At 40.2% G+C, this 17,593-nt stretch overlaps 1 protein-coding gene across 4 annotated transcripts in view; it reads left to right on the plus strand.

Moving 5' to 3' along the window:
- The window catches only part of aqr (aquarius intron-binding spliceosomal factor), a 56,817-nt gene extending 40,286 nt beyond the window's left edge, over positions 1 to 16,531 (plus strand). For 3 of the 4 annotated variants that reach the window (XM_035994531.1, XM_035994533.1, XM_031309804.2), the window contains exons 32-36: positions 4,324 to 4,494; positions 10,010 to 10,095; positions 13,905 to 14,079; positions 15,352 to 15,462; positions 16,042 to 16,531. In XM_035994531.1, coding sequence (XP_035850424.1) covers positions 4,324 to 4,494; positions 10,010 to 10,095; positions 13,905 to 14,079; positions 15,352 to 15,462; positions 16,042 to 16,311 — 813 coding nt within the window. In that variant the 3' untranslated portion in view covers positions 16,312 to 16,531. The remainder of the gene's footprint in view (positions 1 to 4,323; positions 4,495 to 10,009; positions 10,096 to 13,904; positions 14,080 to 15,351; positions 15,463 to 16,041) is intronic. The other variant, XM_035994532.1, reaches the window with a different exon arrangement.
- Positions 16,532 to 17,593: the final 1,062 nt, after the last annotated feature.

A 17,593-nucleotide genomic window follows, 5' to 3' on the forward strand; every position in this document is an offset into this window, starting at 1 on the left:
ATAGTATTTCCTAAGTTGTCAAATGGCTCATAAAGGGTAAGATGCTTATCTACAGTGCTCAGCATAAGTGAATACACCCTTATGCATTGAGAGATAATCTTATGGAAAGTACCTCATGCCAATCTCTAGGTATGTGATGATGTGGAGCTATTTTAATTCCATAGGCCAAGGGAACTTTATCAGGATGCATAGTATCCTGGATCCATGAAATAACTGGCCTTTAAAAATAAAAATCTGCCTGCCTCTATGGGAATTTAACATGTATTTTAAGGAAGAACATTTATTTATTTATTGATTTATTTACGATACATTATTTATTCACAAAGAAAATTGGTGTCCTTGAAGGTTGGATTTTTCCTCATTTTTTTAATTAAGGCATTAAGATCAATTTCCAAAAGATGATGTTTTTGTTCCTCTTTTTAGTCAACTTTAGCATGGGTGTATTCACTTATGCTGAGCACTGTAAATCCACATCTTCTGTTGTTAGAAAATGGCTTTTCTCAGCCACTAGGCTTGTTAGTATAAGCTTTTGTGCTGCACAAGTTACATTTTAAATAACCTAACAGCAAAAAGCATTGTGGGCTTTACTCACAGGTAGTCTAGATTTATTTCTCTCATATTACCCCTTATGCGTTTGTATCTACATCACAATTTCCGACCCTTTCTCCCCTTCTGTCTTGTCTATATTTCTGCCCATTTTTGTACCTCCATTCTCTCCACTCCTAATGGAGCCTCCAGCCATTGGCTCAAACTCCAGTGGGTTAGGTCTGACCTTGTTGTTAGGGTTAACAAGTTCTCTGGGGTGTTAGGCTATTAGATTAGTATGGTAAATATGCATACCAGGTAGGCAAAGCTGGAAAAGCTAACCCTGTGTCTATTTAGATATTACTAAACAGTAGGGCTGTCAATCTTCCTCTATAATAGTATTCAAATTCCATTCCTTATTTTATTTAATATTCGAATAATTTTCGAATATTAAATGCTCAAATTCATCCTATAAATATTTACGACATTACACAGGCTTATGGATCGCCAATGCCACTATCAGCATGTGGTTGTTGTTACAGGTTCTGTCCACTAGAGGGACTACTAACATTACAATACAAACATTTGTAAACAGGTGATCGCTTTCTTTTTAACAATAAAACAGCGGGACAAAATGAATGACTTTAATTTGTCAACTTTAATGTACCTTGGCTCAAGCTCGTGAATAAAATCTTTAAATCCAGACCCCTGCGTGATGTTGATCGGTCTCATATCTTTACAGATGAATCGTGTCAGTTTGTCTTTTATCGCCTTTTGGCGGACAGCTGTCAGGTGGTAAGCCCCATGATGAGGAGAGAGGCAAAAAAGAACCTATTCTTGCCTGTTTTAGCGGCGGTTCCTCGGACAGATCGGCTAGCTTGTCAGGGTGTAACGTTGTCAGGTGTGCCCTCAGGTTGCTCGTTGAGGAGTGATATTTCATTCGGATTTTGCATATTCTGCAGATTGCCACTTCTTTATCTGTAATTTTTCCATTTATGGATTGAAATCCAAACACCTTCCACACATCGCTTCTTAAATTGTCAGGTGCGATGATCTCCGTTTCCGTGGAGACGTCGCGGGAACATGTACGATTGTGATACGATTCAAAAACTTTATTGTTCGTCAGACGAAACAAAAGCATTTCATTTTCACATGCGTGTTGTGGCGAGAAAGGCAATGCATATATATGTATAGATATATATATATATATATATATAGATATATATGTATATAAAATACATTAAAAAAAAGCAATACTCAAATAGTAATTTTAACATTCGAATAGTATTGATTTTTTTAATATTCAAATTATATTCAAATTTCGGAATTCGTTCAAACAGCCCTACTAAACAGTAAGGGTACAGCCAGAATGAACACGGTGAGGCCATCGAGCACCACATGTGCCTCCAAAATCACTCCCATGATTTTCAACCATTTGTAGATAATGTTGAATATTTTTCCTTAAAGGACCAGCTCATACCTTACATTCACTGCTAAACTTGAATAACATTTCTATCAGTGAAAACATGGTTTGGTCATTAAAGTTATGAATTTGTGCCATTCCGAGAGATGTAATAGGGGAAGAAGAACAAAGGATGTCACTGTTTTTGATGTGTTGACTCCAGTGCAGCTGGATCAGGAACTGTTGATGAAGCTGCATACATTATTATCATAGATGTAAGGCTGAAATCCAGGCTTAATAGAAACTGGATGAATAATGCATGCTGTTGCTTTTTTTCTTGTTTGGTCCCATTTGAAGGGCAGAGTGTAGCCTTGGAGCCAGGATGCACATGCACATGCTGGAGAATTTGTTGATTGTAAAGTGGGTGAATGCTGCATGCAACACTGGCCTTAACATTTAGACACAGTGTTTCCCACAGGTTGAGAATTTACTTGTGGTGGTGGGTGACGCAAGATGTGACGGTGCAGCGCTATTGTTCATAGGGTTCAGTAAAAACTAGTCAAAACGAAGGTTTATGAACTATTTATTGAAAACAATGATAGGCTACATAACATTAACAGATACTTTCGAAATAAATAACTATTTACATATTAAACATATCAGACTAAAAGATGATACAGATGAAGTGTAGCCATGATGTGCTTTGTCAATTAAATCTGGTTGGTTTGTCAAATGTTATGGTTCATCAGATAAAATACCTGAATACCCAGAGCCCAAATAGGCTATTATATGTAACTTAACCTTAATACTAAAAAATGTTAATAAAAATCTCAACACTGTCTCCTCCTAATTCCTGTTAAAGCATATAAGACTAAGGCTAGCTAGACTAAAGTTACTTTTTTTGTTGTTTTTGGGTTAGGTCTTTGTTCGTTTTTTTAAAGTGTTTTAATCCGTGTTTTGGGGATCGTAAACACACTGTTTTGTAGGCTACTACAGCTATGTCCTCGTTGAATTCATTAAGGTCTAATCTGAAGATTTCTGTCATTCAAACAACTCTGAGTTGTAGTTTAAAACTTTTACAGCCAACTTAATAAAATCTCGGATTTTAATCGGGCTCAAGTTCATAAATACATGGATTCAGGCACGGAGAACGGGAACTGAAGGCTCAGTTAGCAACGATTAGCTCCATTAGCGGTTAGCTCCATTATAAAGATATAGAGTGGAGGAGACTGCCGCGGACAGGGGTAACAACCGAACTCTGATAAATGAGGTTTCACAGCAGTGTTTCTACGGTTTGTTAATACAGTTAATCCCATGGTAAGACCACCAGCAGCATGCTACTACTAACAATAGCCTCTGAGCCTGAAGTGAAGCATTGACGCTGTCATGCACGCGGAGCGCGACTTCATAAGGGGTAAGGGGCTGGAGGTCACTGGTCTAGGTGCGCTGTAAAAATACATTGTTGATTGGGGAAAAAATGTAATTCGGATGTTATCTAGCTGGGCTGGTCTCAATCTACCTGGGTGGTGCGCGTGGTGGTGCAAGTAAAACCTATGTATGGGAAACACTGAGACACATTTGGAGGACAGGATCTTGTGGTGGTGACCTCGGGCCTGGACATTTGGTCTGATGTTTAGGATAGTGTTTGTATGAAAAAAATATATATATATATATATATATAATTTTATTTTTTCAAGTACCAAGCGCTCCTGTAACAATCATCTTTGTATAGAATCTGGAAACAACTAGAACCAGCTGTTCTTGAAAATCTTGCTTTTCCTAGTTAAATTTAAATCATGTGATATTGGCAGTATATTGTGATAACATTCTGCCATTAGACTGAGTAATGAAACCTTTGATAATGCGGCCTTTCCTCACACTTCTAAAAACACAATCAGCTATTCCCCACTTAATGAATATCAAAGCCACGGTAGACATATGCCATTCACCCTCCTCGCTTCTATGTAGGGGATCCTAGATTGGGACATTTTGTCCCAGCCTAGCTAGTGGTGGTGTTGAACTCTGTCCAAGGCAATTAATTCCAACCCAAATCAGATGGTTACTCATGCATGAATGAGTGGGCTTTTATCTGGCTGAAAAGTTAAACACTTGACAGGCGAGAAAGGGCTAGAGCATGATGTTAAAGTACAAGAGAATGGGAACAGCAAAGTGTCAAACACAGCAGACAGCCCTTGCTGTGCTGATAGTAAGAGAGACCCGTGTGTTTGGGTAACTCAGCGTATTGCTTTGATTCACTACAAGATTACCAAATTGATATACGATAGCAATTCCCAAACATCATTGTTTTTCCTTCTCTCATTACTTGTACAATAGTGTATAGTTAAAATATGATAATGTTAATCTTGCCCTCTCCTTTTCTTTTTCTTCCTGTGAAGAACCTGGCAGAGGCGGAGTATACTGTCGCTTTGTACATGTACATGCGTTTACTGGGCTACCCTGCTGACCGCATCAGCATCCTCACAACCTACAATGGACAAAAACACCTGATCAGAGACGTCATCAACCAGCGTTGTGCTGGCAATCCCTTCTTTAGTCAGCCTAACAAGGTAAGGAGGACACACATGCACCAGTTGACACTGACCACAGGGAAAAGTGCATACAGCTGCATCCAATGATTGTATTATTTAAATTGTTATTAAAGCAAGTATAAGAAGTATGTCCTCGTGAAATGTAAATTAAATTGGAGAAAACTTTTTATTATACAAAGGAAGCATGAACGCGAGTCTGTAAGCTGAAATATGCAAATGCATCATCTTGTAATAGAACAGGATGTTTATGGTATTCAATTGTACAATATTCAATAATGGGCTACAATCTAAATCAAAATGGTATCTTAATGTAATATCAAACAAATGGTACATCATCATACAGCTTTTTTTTCAGTAATACCATACATTATAAGCACAGCAGTATTAAGTCCTGTTTTGTTTAATCTCCATACAGTACTTTCTTTGACTGTTCTCTTACAAGGATGGTCTTTAATACACCTGAAAAACTACTTAAGCTTTATTTTGGTTCCAGACCTCTGAATCACCAACCACATCTCAATTTGTTCAGCGATCCTAATATAATGAAACAAAATGGCAATTCAGTCTAAATTAACAAGCACTGAACACTGAAACACACCTACACACTTCTAATATCACTTGAGACACATTTCTTCTCTCCTGTCAGGAAGGAATCCACAGTCCCACAGGCATGTTTTCACCTAAATATATAAATTCGCAGTTCTCAATTCTCACATGGCTTTTGCTGTTTCTGCCTCCCATTACCACAATCATACACAGTCTCCTCTTTCTCCTTGTGCAATTTAATTAGATTTGTACATTTTACCTACAAGTTTTCCCAATGGGTCTCATACTTGAATTGTGACATACAGTATCTCCTAGAAATAAGTGGATCTGTGTGATTCTTGCAGGGTGAAAAATTAATGAGCAGCTCATGGAGGTTCTTTATTCACTATTCCCTGTTGTAGGTAAAGCAAAAGAGTTTTTTTTTTCTATTTCGCCCTGGTCTTTATTGTCTTGCTCCATCAAATCATAAGACCATCAGGACTGATGCAGGTCATAAGACCCAAATAGAGCAGGACCTTTTGTGCCCTCTGTTCAACAGTTTATATACCAGCTGACTGCATACCTCTGTAAATCAAACTAACTGAGTGTGTCTTTGTGTGTGTTGAGGAAAGGATTTAAATGTGCATACTTTAAAAGTGGGTGTAGTCTCCATGATGTGTTCATCCCTGAAGAATACTGTTGGATTGTTTTTCAGCCCACGGTATTCCCCCCTACTCCTCTTGTCTTTCTTCTCTCTCTCCTTCCTTTACACAGTGTTAAATCAGCAGCCCGTTGGCACAGTTTCCCATCCATTTTCTGTTTGTACTGCTAAATGCTTTTAGCCTCAGGTTATCCTTTCCTCTCACTCGTTTCTTTTTCCCTACTCACATTCTCTCACCTTTCTTTGGTCTCTGTTCTTCAGGCCTTTCACACACTTTACAATGTCACATACTATTTAGGCATGCCAGCGAAAGTTTCAAGATCGGAGTGTAAATGGCACATCACCAGTCAGTTGGCATGTCATTGTGCCAAAGTGGCAGAGTGTGTGGGTAAGCATGGTGGTTTCCCCACTGGCCAATGAAGTTTCAACAGTATATGTCAATACAGCAGTGTTCAGCCCAGACTCACAGTATATTAGATACAATTAAGTTTCTTCATCTTGCAGGGTTTTTATGGAATAGATAATGCTGTTGATTTCTAAAAAAAATATTGTCAACAAATATAACGAAAAGACCAAAACCTGTCTGTCTCTTGATACATTCCATTTGCCCAGCCTGATGTAATACGTAAATCTTACAAAACGGGTCACAAATACATAATTGTTTTTACAAAATGGAGGTCTACGGCACAGAGGAATACGCTGTATTTGTTAGTAGGACAATTTTATTGTTGGTTTTGGTCTTTTTATGGGATTTGCTGACAATAAGAAAAATATAGAATATCATCAGGCTTATCCTTGAACGCATGAAGGCACAAACACAAACCGCAGATGTTACGGTTAATTAATTGTCTAACAAGCAAGCAGGACGTGAATCCCTCTTATGTTTTTGTGTTTATGGTGCATTCTACCACCTGCAGGGCTGGAGTCTTTAATCTGCTGTTGGTGTGTCTGTATTTCGTGCTGTACATCCATACCTTCCTTGTTGCTTTGTCTTCTCTGTTCAGACAGCTAGCCAGAAATTGTGCTTGGTCATGTTAAATGTCCAGCAATGTTGAGACAAAGTGTCATTCATTGTGCTCATGGCCTTAGTCAGTATGCATGCCTAGTAATAAAGTGACAGGGGTGACAGGCTGTTAGATTTGCTGAGAAGAAAGATAGCCAGAGAGGGAGGGAGATGAAAAAGAAAGAGGGGCTCTTGCGGGAAAATGCTGACCAGCTGAAAGGTCATGGCGCAGAGCGTTGGGTCCACAGAGTGTCTGAGAATGTGTCACAATAGCTAAAACCAAGCAAATGTCAACAGCCATCCCACTTTGCGGCTATGACTTTAATTAGTAAGAAAAGAACGGGCGGGACAGTTAGCACCAGTCACAGTCTCAAAATCAAATAAACACACTAGCCTTAGCTGTCTACTGAATTTCAAACACAACAGTTGCCATGCATATGCATGCAGTTTTGCATTTATGCATCTTTAATGATGTTTTTTTTTTTAGTTTACTCTATTAATGTTTACAGAAAATGTCCACTTGAATTTGCTTTCTTTTGGTGTTGTATATTTTAAACACTAGAATAGTGTTAATTCATTCAGGTCACTAATCAAAACATTTTTACATAAATTCAAACTGGATTCAAAATCACAGCATGTGTTCATCCCACCCAAATCTCAGCCCAGTCCTTACTAGCAGCCAAGCAACGAAACAAAACAATGTTAAAATGTTGAGCAAATGTGATTTAGTTAACCTGTGTTTAGTTAGTCAGAAAGCACATCAAAAGTCAAAGATACCATAGGTGACTTAAAAGGGAAGATTGTGCATGTTGAATCTTTGAATTCACCTTCTGCATCCCTCCCTTCATTAATATACATGGCTGCAAACACACACACACACACACACATACACACACACACACACACACACACACACACACTTTCCCCATCCCTCTGTGGGATTCCTTTATTTTCTGAGAGCAGGAGCCTCTTTAAACAACAGGAAACCAAGTCTTGCTGTGTGACCAGAACCAGGACATCTTATAACCAGATATGTTGACATAGATAGGGAAATGTCTTCCTAACATGTTCCAGCATGCCTTTTTTTAGACAGATATGAAATCCTGAGACATGTGGATATGAAGGCACTTGGAATGAAACATTACACTGTTAACTCTCATCCCTGAGAGTCTCTTGTGAAAAATGTAACAATCTGTCTGCCTTCTGCACATTCCAGGGCATAATTGCCATGAGTCAGACATAGCAGGATGGATAGAGTGAATAAGAACGAGAGGAGAGATCCATGTTTGACCATTAGCTTTGTATCCACAGACATGCATGTGCCACAATGACATGACCTCTGTAATTCACTCCCTGGAAGATTTCTCATAAATAACTAAACACCATGCAAAATGCTATGCCTTCGGTAGATTCTCTATCTGGGCTTCACTGTCTGTGGGCTAAGAATAACTCCCTCTCTTAAGTGCCCCATCTCTGCTAAACAAGTTGGACTGTTTCGGTTAAAACCATGCCGTTATATCCTCTTCTAATCCACAGTTATAGCCTTTTTCAACAAAGCGTGTACTGGCGTGTTGTCTGTGCGACATTTGTGTGAACATGTGCATGCATGCATGCATACCGCGGCTGTTTGAGTTGAACATTAAGCATTTGACTTTAACATACAACCCACGATGCCTCATGCTACTGTAAAACCAACATATTGTTGCCTCTGGTGCTGCACCTGTTCTACATAGCAACAGGGATACGTAAATAAATATTGGTCTACTACATCATTAGCCTCATCTCTCCCTCATTCACAAGTTCACACACATTTTCTTCCTGTTGCCCAGGTTTTGGATGGGTTTAGCAAAGGGACTGAAAGTCACTGAAAGTTGCATTACCTAATATGAGGTAACCAGGACCACAGGATGATTTATTTAGCATGGCTGGTTCATAGGTTGGTTGCTGTAGTCCTGGGCCTGTGTGGCTTTTCGATGGTAGCTGATGTCCTACTGATCAACTCTACAGGATGGATCTATAGAGGAAAGGCCAACCTCTTTCTGCTAGGCTTTTGATTTCGCAGCATGTGGTCTATATAACTAAATAGTAGTATTTTTGTTCAATAGTAAATAAGGAGGACTTATGACGTGTTTTGTGTATGTAACCATTATTTACATGCAGTCTTATTTTATGTAGGTTTAGGCTAACAAAATTGCTTCTTCCTTGGTTGCCATTACCAAAGACCCTTATCACTTTGTAATAATTTATTTTCCCTTTCCTCACACGTGTAAGGGCTTACACACTATGTTTTGTATTTAAAGTCATATAAATAAATCATAAAGAAATAAAATAGAGAATAGGAAAAAAAGCTAAAATACAATAAGACAGGTATAATTGTGTATATATGACATAAGTGATGGCCCGTGGCAGATTCATCCTGCTTCTATCACAGTTTTAAACACTGTTATTTTAGTTTCAATACAATGTGTTTAGGATGCCACCGTAGGTTTTATGGGCCCATCATATTAAACTAACCTGCTTATCCCTTGAAGAAAAGAAAAAGAAAACACGGACCGGATGGAAATCCAGGCTATATATGCACTTGAGAATAAAAAAAACTGCCATGGGTTGTGCATTGAAGTTCGTGGAATGTTGGCTGTAGGAGCAGTTATACATACAGTACAGCTAGTACTTTATGTGTAATGGGTTCAGTTTTACAGAGTTGCATCTCAATTTCTTCGCTTTGTATCAAGTTGCAAGTGCAGTATGTTTTCTTTATTATGTAAGTTGTAACAGCACTGGCAAAGTCACAACACAGCTCTGTTCTTAATGTACAGGAATAAGTACGCTTCTCAGCAAGACAGGATTACCAGGGTATAAAAGCAAATTGGCTGACACAAGGTTCCTTTTGCTTTGGAAAAAAAAAAAACTTTCTCTGTCTCCCTGAAATAATCTCTGATCCAGTCAAGCAGTGTGGCCCCCAGTACCTTGGCCCAGAGTCTCAGGGGCCCAGGTAAGAGGCTAGTAGCAGCAAATGCCCTCTAAGCCGTATTAGCTCGGCTGGCTGCCCATGTGGCCCAGAGCGATAACAGCAGTAACAAGAAAACACAGGCACCATCATTTATCCCCCCCCCCCCCCCCCCCCCCAAAAAAAAAGAAAGAAGAAAGAAAGAAAAAGGTGAATTTAAGACAGAAAGCAGTCTCCTTCATGTTTCTAAACATATCCAAATCCCTCCACCTACCTGAAATGCACACACCTATTTACTTTGCATGGCTTAGTTAGCATATCTTTGTAGTTAGCATATTTATGTGTATATTTGTGAGTTTTTTTGTTCAATAATGAATATGTTTGTGTGTCTGTGCAGGTGACAACAGTGGACAGGTTCCAGGGTCAGCAGAATGACTACATCATCCTCTCACTGGTCCGCACCAAAGCCGTGGGACATCTGAGGTAATTACTTCAATGCATGCCAAGCACAAAAACATGCCTTACCCAAAATAGACACCTTCAGCAGCTATTCTACTATAAAAATACTTGTGTAATAGGATCTACACCTTAGATACACATCCTCCAGGGAAACAACACTTAACTCTCTTGAGACAGCTGCTCTAAGGAGGCTTTCTCCTTTTGTCATGTACAACTACTGAATCAAGTTTGCTAAAGGAAAAAAAGACACTGGCTGTCTTGAAGTATGCATGAGCTTAATTTGAAGCAGTGAGGACAAAGGGTGCTTCAGGACAGGAGCATGTCTGTGGCGCTGACTGTACTTTTTGTCCTGGTTAAGAGAAGCCATTGTGCTCTGATGATTGGGGGTGAGACTTTCAAACAAAGAGCTCCGCTCTGATCAAAGACATACCATATAACAGTCATTAAGAGACATGATGGTTAACCAAACTGCAGCGGTAGTTTTTTTTTGTCTTTTTGTTCCATGTCCTATTGCTATCCACTCAACGATACTCCCTTGCTGGCCTTTCTTCTTAGTCTTTAGCTCTGTCTCCTTATCTCTCTGCTCCCTCTTCTCTTTATTACCACCTCTTTTCTCATTTCACGAATTGATTTGTAGTGAAATGGGCTACACCTCGGCTGCCATGACATCCTGATGAGCTCTTCACACCTAATACACTCCATGCTGTTATACCAGACAATTGAAGCTGAACTCTTTCATAGTACTTCAGCTTGCCATGCTGGCCTCTGGCTGTAATGTACAGTGACTGCTGTTGGAATTGCATTGCTTACAGCTTTATCACAGCTGTACTGCCAGTGCATTCACCCGCCCTCTCATTGGATAGTCTGAAAATTGGAACCCCAGTACGAATAATAAGCCATTCCTTTTGTAGCTAAATACATACTCTCCCCCACCACCCCCCCAGTCATTTTTAGCCGGCAGAGAAAACACTTAAACACTCTATTTTGTTCTTTCCTCATCTCACAGATAAATTAATGAATTGATGTAGCTGGGAAAGAAAAGTGCAGCGGGCCACAGAAAGTGGTAGTTTATCTTGCTGGCAGCACCTGCTCTCCTCTCGGTATCATTCATTTGATCTTGTCTTACACTGAATATTACACCCTGCCTTATACACATTCTCAGCCCACCCAAAGTGGGAAGGTTGTCCCTTTTAACAGTGTGCTAAAACTCTAGTTACCAGTTGTCAGTGAAGGGGTACAATAGTACTAGAGATAGACTTTGAGTAAAATTGACACACTTCCCCTTTATATACTTATTATTATTATTATTATTATTATTATTACTTATATGCTTTGTTTTGACTTAATATTCATTCATATCTTGGCCCCCCTTACACTTCTGAATGGTCAGCTGAGTGGTTGAAAGAGCAGTGGTTTATGGTAAATTCTCGTGTTGTCCATTGTGTTTTTCCCTTATGGGATCACTGTGGTGTACCACTGAGTGCTATCTTCTGTACTCTTCCCCCCTTCCTGCATCTGACCTCATGGTAATCTGCTGCCATGACAACAGGGGACCCAACTATATGATAAGATGACCCTTGCTTTGACAGGAGAAGCATTCCTGCTGATACACACAGGCACGCTCACATGCTGGAGAACATTCTTTGACAGGGAAGCCCAGATCCAGACACACTCTGACACGTACACACACACACACACACACACACACGTGAGAACACACATGCAAACGGTATTCGTCCACTTTGCCATGCCATGTCACAGCAAACGCAGGTGGGCGTCTCTCAGTAGTGCCATGTCCACAGGCTACCATGCTTCATGATTGGTTCAGCCTTTCTAGAGCGCTGTGCTCATTAGTTGTAGGCTGTTGTAGTTTGTCTCTGTGGAAATGTGCGTTCAAGTTTCATTTTGTACCATGCTTGAAATTTGCAGTAATTTTACATAACCTACCAGCTGCACTTGTTAACTCACTCACTCATAAACCCTGCACAATGATTTCCATAAGCCTTTTTTTTCCTTCTACATATTTATGGAACTCATCATGCATATTGCAAAGATTAATCCTCTTAATATCATGAAGTGCTCAGGTGGACATATTCCACATTTGTTTGTCTGCATTTCACCGTGTGTGTGTGTGTGTGGGTGTGTGGGTGTGTGAGTGAGTTAGTTAGTTAGTTAGTTATCTAGAAGATGGATACCCGAACCGAGCCCGACAGATATTTAGAAATGATGTTCGGGTTGGGCTCGGTCATCAGCGCGATAAGGCATTGAACATTTTAAATTTAAAAAAGCTTATTATGTAGGTGCGTGCCTGTGTTAACGTGCTTTTGTTGCCCCGTGTGTGCTGATGCGCTCATCTGTTGACATTTCCGAATGCCTTCCTACAAACGTAGATGTGTCATTAGTATGAGAAAAAAATGAGATTTTAACTGTGTCGGGCTCGGGCCGGGCTCGGTTACTGCTCTGTCGGACGCGGGCCAGGCTCGGACAGAAAAGTGCGGCCCGATCCACACGTGGGGGGGTGTGTGTGGGTGTGTGTGGGTGTGTGTGGGTGTGTGTGTGTGTGTGTGTGTGTGTGGGTGGGTGGGTGAATGGGTGTGTGAGTAAGTGTTTGCCAAATTCTCGTGTATCAAACTGAAGATGTTTTCAGTATTGCCACAGCTGCTTGCGTGAGCGGTTTGCTCTTCCCTCTTGCATGCTCTGCCTTCTTTTGTGCTCTGCAAATTTCTATAAGCCAGTATGGTTTTGTCTTGAAGATTTATAGGCCAGCTGGTCATATTTTTGCACAGCTCCATTAGGTTGTCATCTAAACACCTAAAACAATACAAAGATTACGAAGAGTACAATTACAAAGGTTTATTTAATACATAGTTTGAAGACTCTCCCTCCCTTTTTTTATTGGTTCACTTTGTGAAAGAGTAAATTTTTGTGGCTTTTAGAAGTTGTCCAAGAATTTCTCTTCCACCTTCCTCTAAAATAGGGCAGGTAAACAACCTCTTGGAACTCATCATGCATATTGCAAAGATTAATCCTCTTAATATCATGAAGTGCTCACTCTTTGGCCACTACAGCAAGCCAAGCATGATTCCTCCATTCTCTGGGAAATGACTCCTCTGTCTCTAATCTCTTAATTCTACTGGATAGCAAGAAAAAGTAACCTATGTTACCTCTCTTGTACTCTCCCACATCTCCCTCTTTTTGTCTGTCTTGTTTATCCCTGGGCTGCAACTAACGATTATTTTCATAGTCTATTAATCTGTCGATTATTTTCTCGATTAATCGATTAGTTGTTTGATCTATAAAAATGTCAAAACCTGGTGAAAAATGTGGATCAGTGTTTCCCAAAGCCTAAGAGGACGTCCTCAAATGTCTTGTTTTGTCCAAAACTCAAAGATATTCAGTTTACTGTCACAAAGGAGAGAAGAAACTAGAAGATATTCACATTTGACAAGCTGGAATCAGAGAAATCTTATTTTTTTTTAATAAAAAAAATAACTCAACGATTAATCGATTATCAAAATAGTTGGTGATTAATTTAATAGTTGACAACTAATCGATTCATCGTTGCACTTCTACCCTGGTCTTTGCCTTTCATTCCTTTATTTCTCTCTTAGCTTCTATATTTGTCCCCTTAACCTACTGCTGCTTATCCTTCACTAAACCTCTATCCTCCTACTTTGCACAGCTTTGATCCTTCCACTTTGATTCAGTTTTTGTTTTTGCTACACATGATTTCCTCTCTTCTTACAATTTTACACTTTCATCCCACTTTGATTGTTTCTTCCATTTTGTCAAACCACTTTATTAACGATATGTTTTCTTCTATAACTCTACAGGGATGTAAGGCGTCTGGTGGTGGCCATGTCAAGAGCCAGACTTGGTTTGTACATCTTTGCCCGGGTGTCGTTGTTTCAAAACTGCTTTGAGCTGACTCCTGTCTTCAACCAGCTCACTGCCAGACCCATGCAGCTACACATCAGGCCGCATGAATACTACAGCCAGGAACAGCCGGTATGTACGCCTGCATGCACAACACTTTCTTAAAGCACCATAATCTTGTTCTTAATTAAATTTGGCTGATAATAAAGCGCTCAAGCTCCATATTTGCCGATAAGAACCAAGCTTACTTTTCACATCAGCTCCCATTTCCATATAACTGTTGCACTCTCCCAACATCCTAACACAGCCCCCTGACTCTGCCTAATCCTGCCTCTATATACTGAATGGCATCCTCTTTCCCTTTAGTCCTTAACAGTCCCAAGTCTTACAGCAGCTTTACCCATTGGCTCTGGCCTGTTAACAGCATTCAGATGGGGCCATCTGCAAGCATGGGAAACACGGGCCTGGCTATAATTAACCCTGGAAGGTCAGAAGGCAAAAACACTCCCCCAAATCCCGCCAGGCCAGCATGAGTCGACTGTTGTCTGGTAACTGTGTCTCTCTGACTGGCGTGTGTGGCAACCGGGGTGTCTAAAATACCCCATAGCCTCTGACACTTTCTCTGACTCTAGAGTGTTCATCCCCGTGGGCGACAGCTCTTTTAGGCACACACATGCGGCCCCTGCTTAGCCCGTCTATCTGGAGTCAGTAAACCCCTGCTGCTTACACGCAGATGCAGTTAGATTTTTGTCTGGCAGTACTCGACCAGAACTTTCACAGGCTACTTAACAGTGCTGTTTCAGAAGCAGTTATAAAATAAGCGACAACACTGCTGCGTAATGCTCCATATGGATATATACATATTTACAGCGCTGTTGGATAGTATTTGACAGATGGTAAAGCTAAATGTCTAATCACACTCAAATCACTGGGAGACTCATAAATGCCTTGATGTTTTTACTTAGTTTTACAGTAATAAAACCACACACAGTTAAGTTTTACAGTGCTGAAGCCATCAGCGCATTCACTTGATGCCCTAAGGGCCTCTGTGACCATCACCCCTGTATTTAGGAGGTAACAGCCCAGCAGATTGAATATTCTTCTCGCCTCACTCCTCAGTTTAGGCTGTAAGACTTTGTCTGCATACTAATATTGTCAAATTACGAACTCTGCATTCTCGACTCCTTTTGATAGTACGTGAGCAGTGATCGCTGTGAGCAGCAAGTGAGAAATTTGCTTTCAAATACCAAGCAGGTAGCCGGCAGTTGTAATTTATGTCAGATCAGTAGTTTACCATGTGGTTCCTGCTAACAAGTCAGGTATACTTCTTCATTACCATTCTTTTTTCATCCTGGATTCATAACTATCTTTCTCTTACTGATATTTTTTCTTTCCTTTCCTCAGAGAGATGCTTCTGGACAGCCAGACCAAATCATCAAGAACATGCCAGAGATGACCAACCTGGTATATAATATGTACATGCACATGATCCAGACCTCCCAGAAGTACAAACAGGTAAAAACCCTTGATGAATTCAGTGTCAAATGATATACTACTGTATCATTCAAAACAACCAGCAGTGCAGCACTGTTGCTGTCTCATTGGTGTATCATAGAAGACAGGCTGATATTACTAAAGCTATTTAAAACGGGTACTGTTACTATGTTAAGTGTACACACATTGTACTAACACGTTTGTATTTAACTTTCTTTAAGTCATTTCATCAAGTCAAGTCATCTTATGATATTAAGCACTGAAGCAGTGCTAAAAGCTGCCGCTGTCTCTCCCTAGTCACTATTTTAGTTTTTTTAATTTTAATGCAGAACAGTAAATAGGTCAGATGTAAAATAGTTGCTGTAGTTGTGCATGTGGAGAATTAACAGGCCACAAGCCAAGCATATTAAGTGATTTTTTTCACTACACTTAATGTCACATTGACATTGTCTTGTGCCAACTTAAAAAGAGGAATATGACATGACGGAGGGGGAAAGGTTTGCTTAGATGGTGTATGTATACTACATTGCCTTGAACATTAACAGTTAATATTATAATAACTAAAGGTCGGAATATTCTCCTTTTCCTTTGGCTTTTTAGCAGCAACAGCAGAAACTGGCTATGCCTCCACAACAAACCAAGACGGTTGCTGTGGTCGAGGAAGCGCCAGTTAGCTCTGGGGAGCCGCAGGAAGAAACCCCCATGGAGCAGGACACCCCAGAAGGAGAGGCAACCTCAGAGCCAAACTCGGAGGACACCAGTGAGAAGGAAGAAAATCAAGATACAGTGGGCCATGCTAAGATGCCAGAGCATCCAGGCAGAGACAGCGACAGTGACGGGGAGGACAGTGGAGAGGAGCAAAAGCAGTAGATCATCCACATATGGGACTATTGTTAAATTAAGGGCCCTCAGCTATTTAGGGGACCAAGTGGACTGTCCCTTAAAAAAGGATTCAGGCGAATCAGTGATTCTGAATTAGTTTTCTACTGAAAGGAGATCCTGGTGATAATGTTTCATTAATTTTTCTAGACTATTCAATTTTGTAACCATCAGTACTTTTTTTATAAAAAAATAAAAATGCAAATCCTTTATTGTCTCTGACATGTTTCATTATATGTGCAACCACCAGAGCCTATAATACTCTAAAAGAGGTTCTAATCTATATCATTCTCACACGCACACTGACCGACAAATACAGTGTATAATCAACATGTTTAAGCTTTGTTAAAATATCTCTGCCATGATACTTCCATCCATTCATCTGCTTTCCAGCTTTGCTTTAAGCACAACTCAAATCTGATTGGCTAAGCCTATACCAGCTACACAAGCTGCGACTAAGCTGCATTTGTAGGTCAGTCACTTCACCCAAGGGCCAGTGTGCATGCTGGGGGATTTCGCCCTCTGGATGTACACAGTCACTTAACCAGCAAGCCTTAAATCCTCTGCCATTCATAACTTTGTGTAGAGTACTAACATCACAGTGCTCTGCAGAATAGCATATATGAGCTGGGTCATTTTTCAGGGATGAGGTTTGATGAGCAAATTTAAGAAAACAATTTCAGGCCTAATATTTGTGTGGACATCAAAGCAGCTGCTCAAAAGTTCCAACCCAAGTCTTGGTAATTTAAACATAAGTTCACTTAAGATGAAGAGGTTAACCAAGTTCACAGCCCTGCAGGCAAAAACACAGACTGGAAATTCATTCATTATCATGCACCAGAGGTTGGTTGTTGTTACATCATACCTCAGGCAGGCTGAGAGAACAGGTCAGCTGCACAGCTGCTCTAGCCTGGGCCAGTCTAAAGACCTGATGGAGTACCATGTGTTGATAGATGTGGAGAGACATATTTTCTGCATTTAGTCAAGTATGGAGCCATGTAACTATTTTTCTATCTTCTGAGAGCAGGGCACTCCGGGTCAAAGTTCTCATGAGTACAGTATTCTAGAGTAGTAGGATATGCCTCTCTCGGCCGAGGAAAGGATTACAATGAGAGGTCAGAAAAGGAAGATAATCCCTGTCGGCTGCAGTTTTGGCATAAAGCCCATAAGACAAGACCACATTTGTGTTATGGCTGCATACAAGTATATTGTGTCAATGTACATTCATTAAGTATAAATCATAAAATATTTCAGCATCATGTGATATACACTG

The sequence above is a fragment of the Sander lucioperca genome, chromosome 18, assembly GCF_008315115.2.
Source record: "Sander lucioperca isolate FBNREF2018 chromosome 18, SLUC_FBN_1.2, whole genome shotgun sequence".
Classification (NCBI taxonomy): Eukaryota; Metazoa; Chordata; class Actinopteri; order Perciformes; family Percidae; genus Sander; species Sander lucioperca.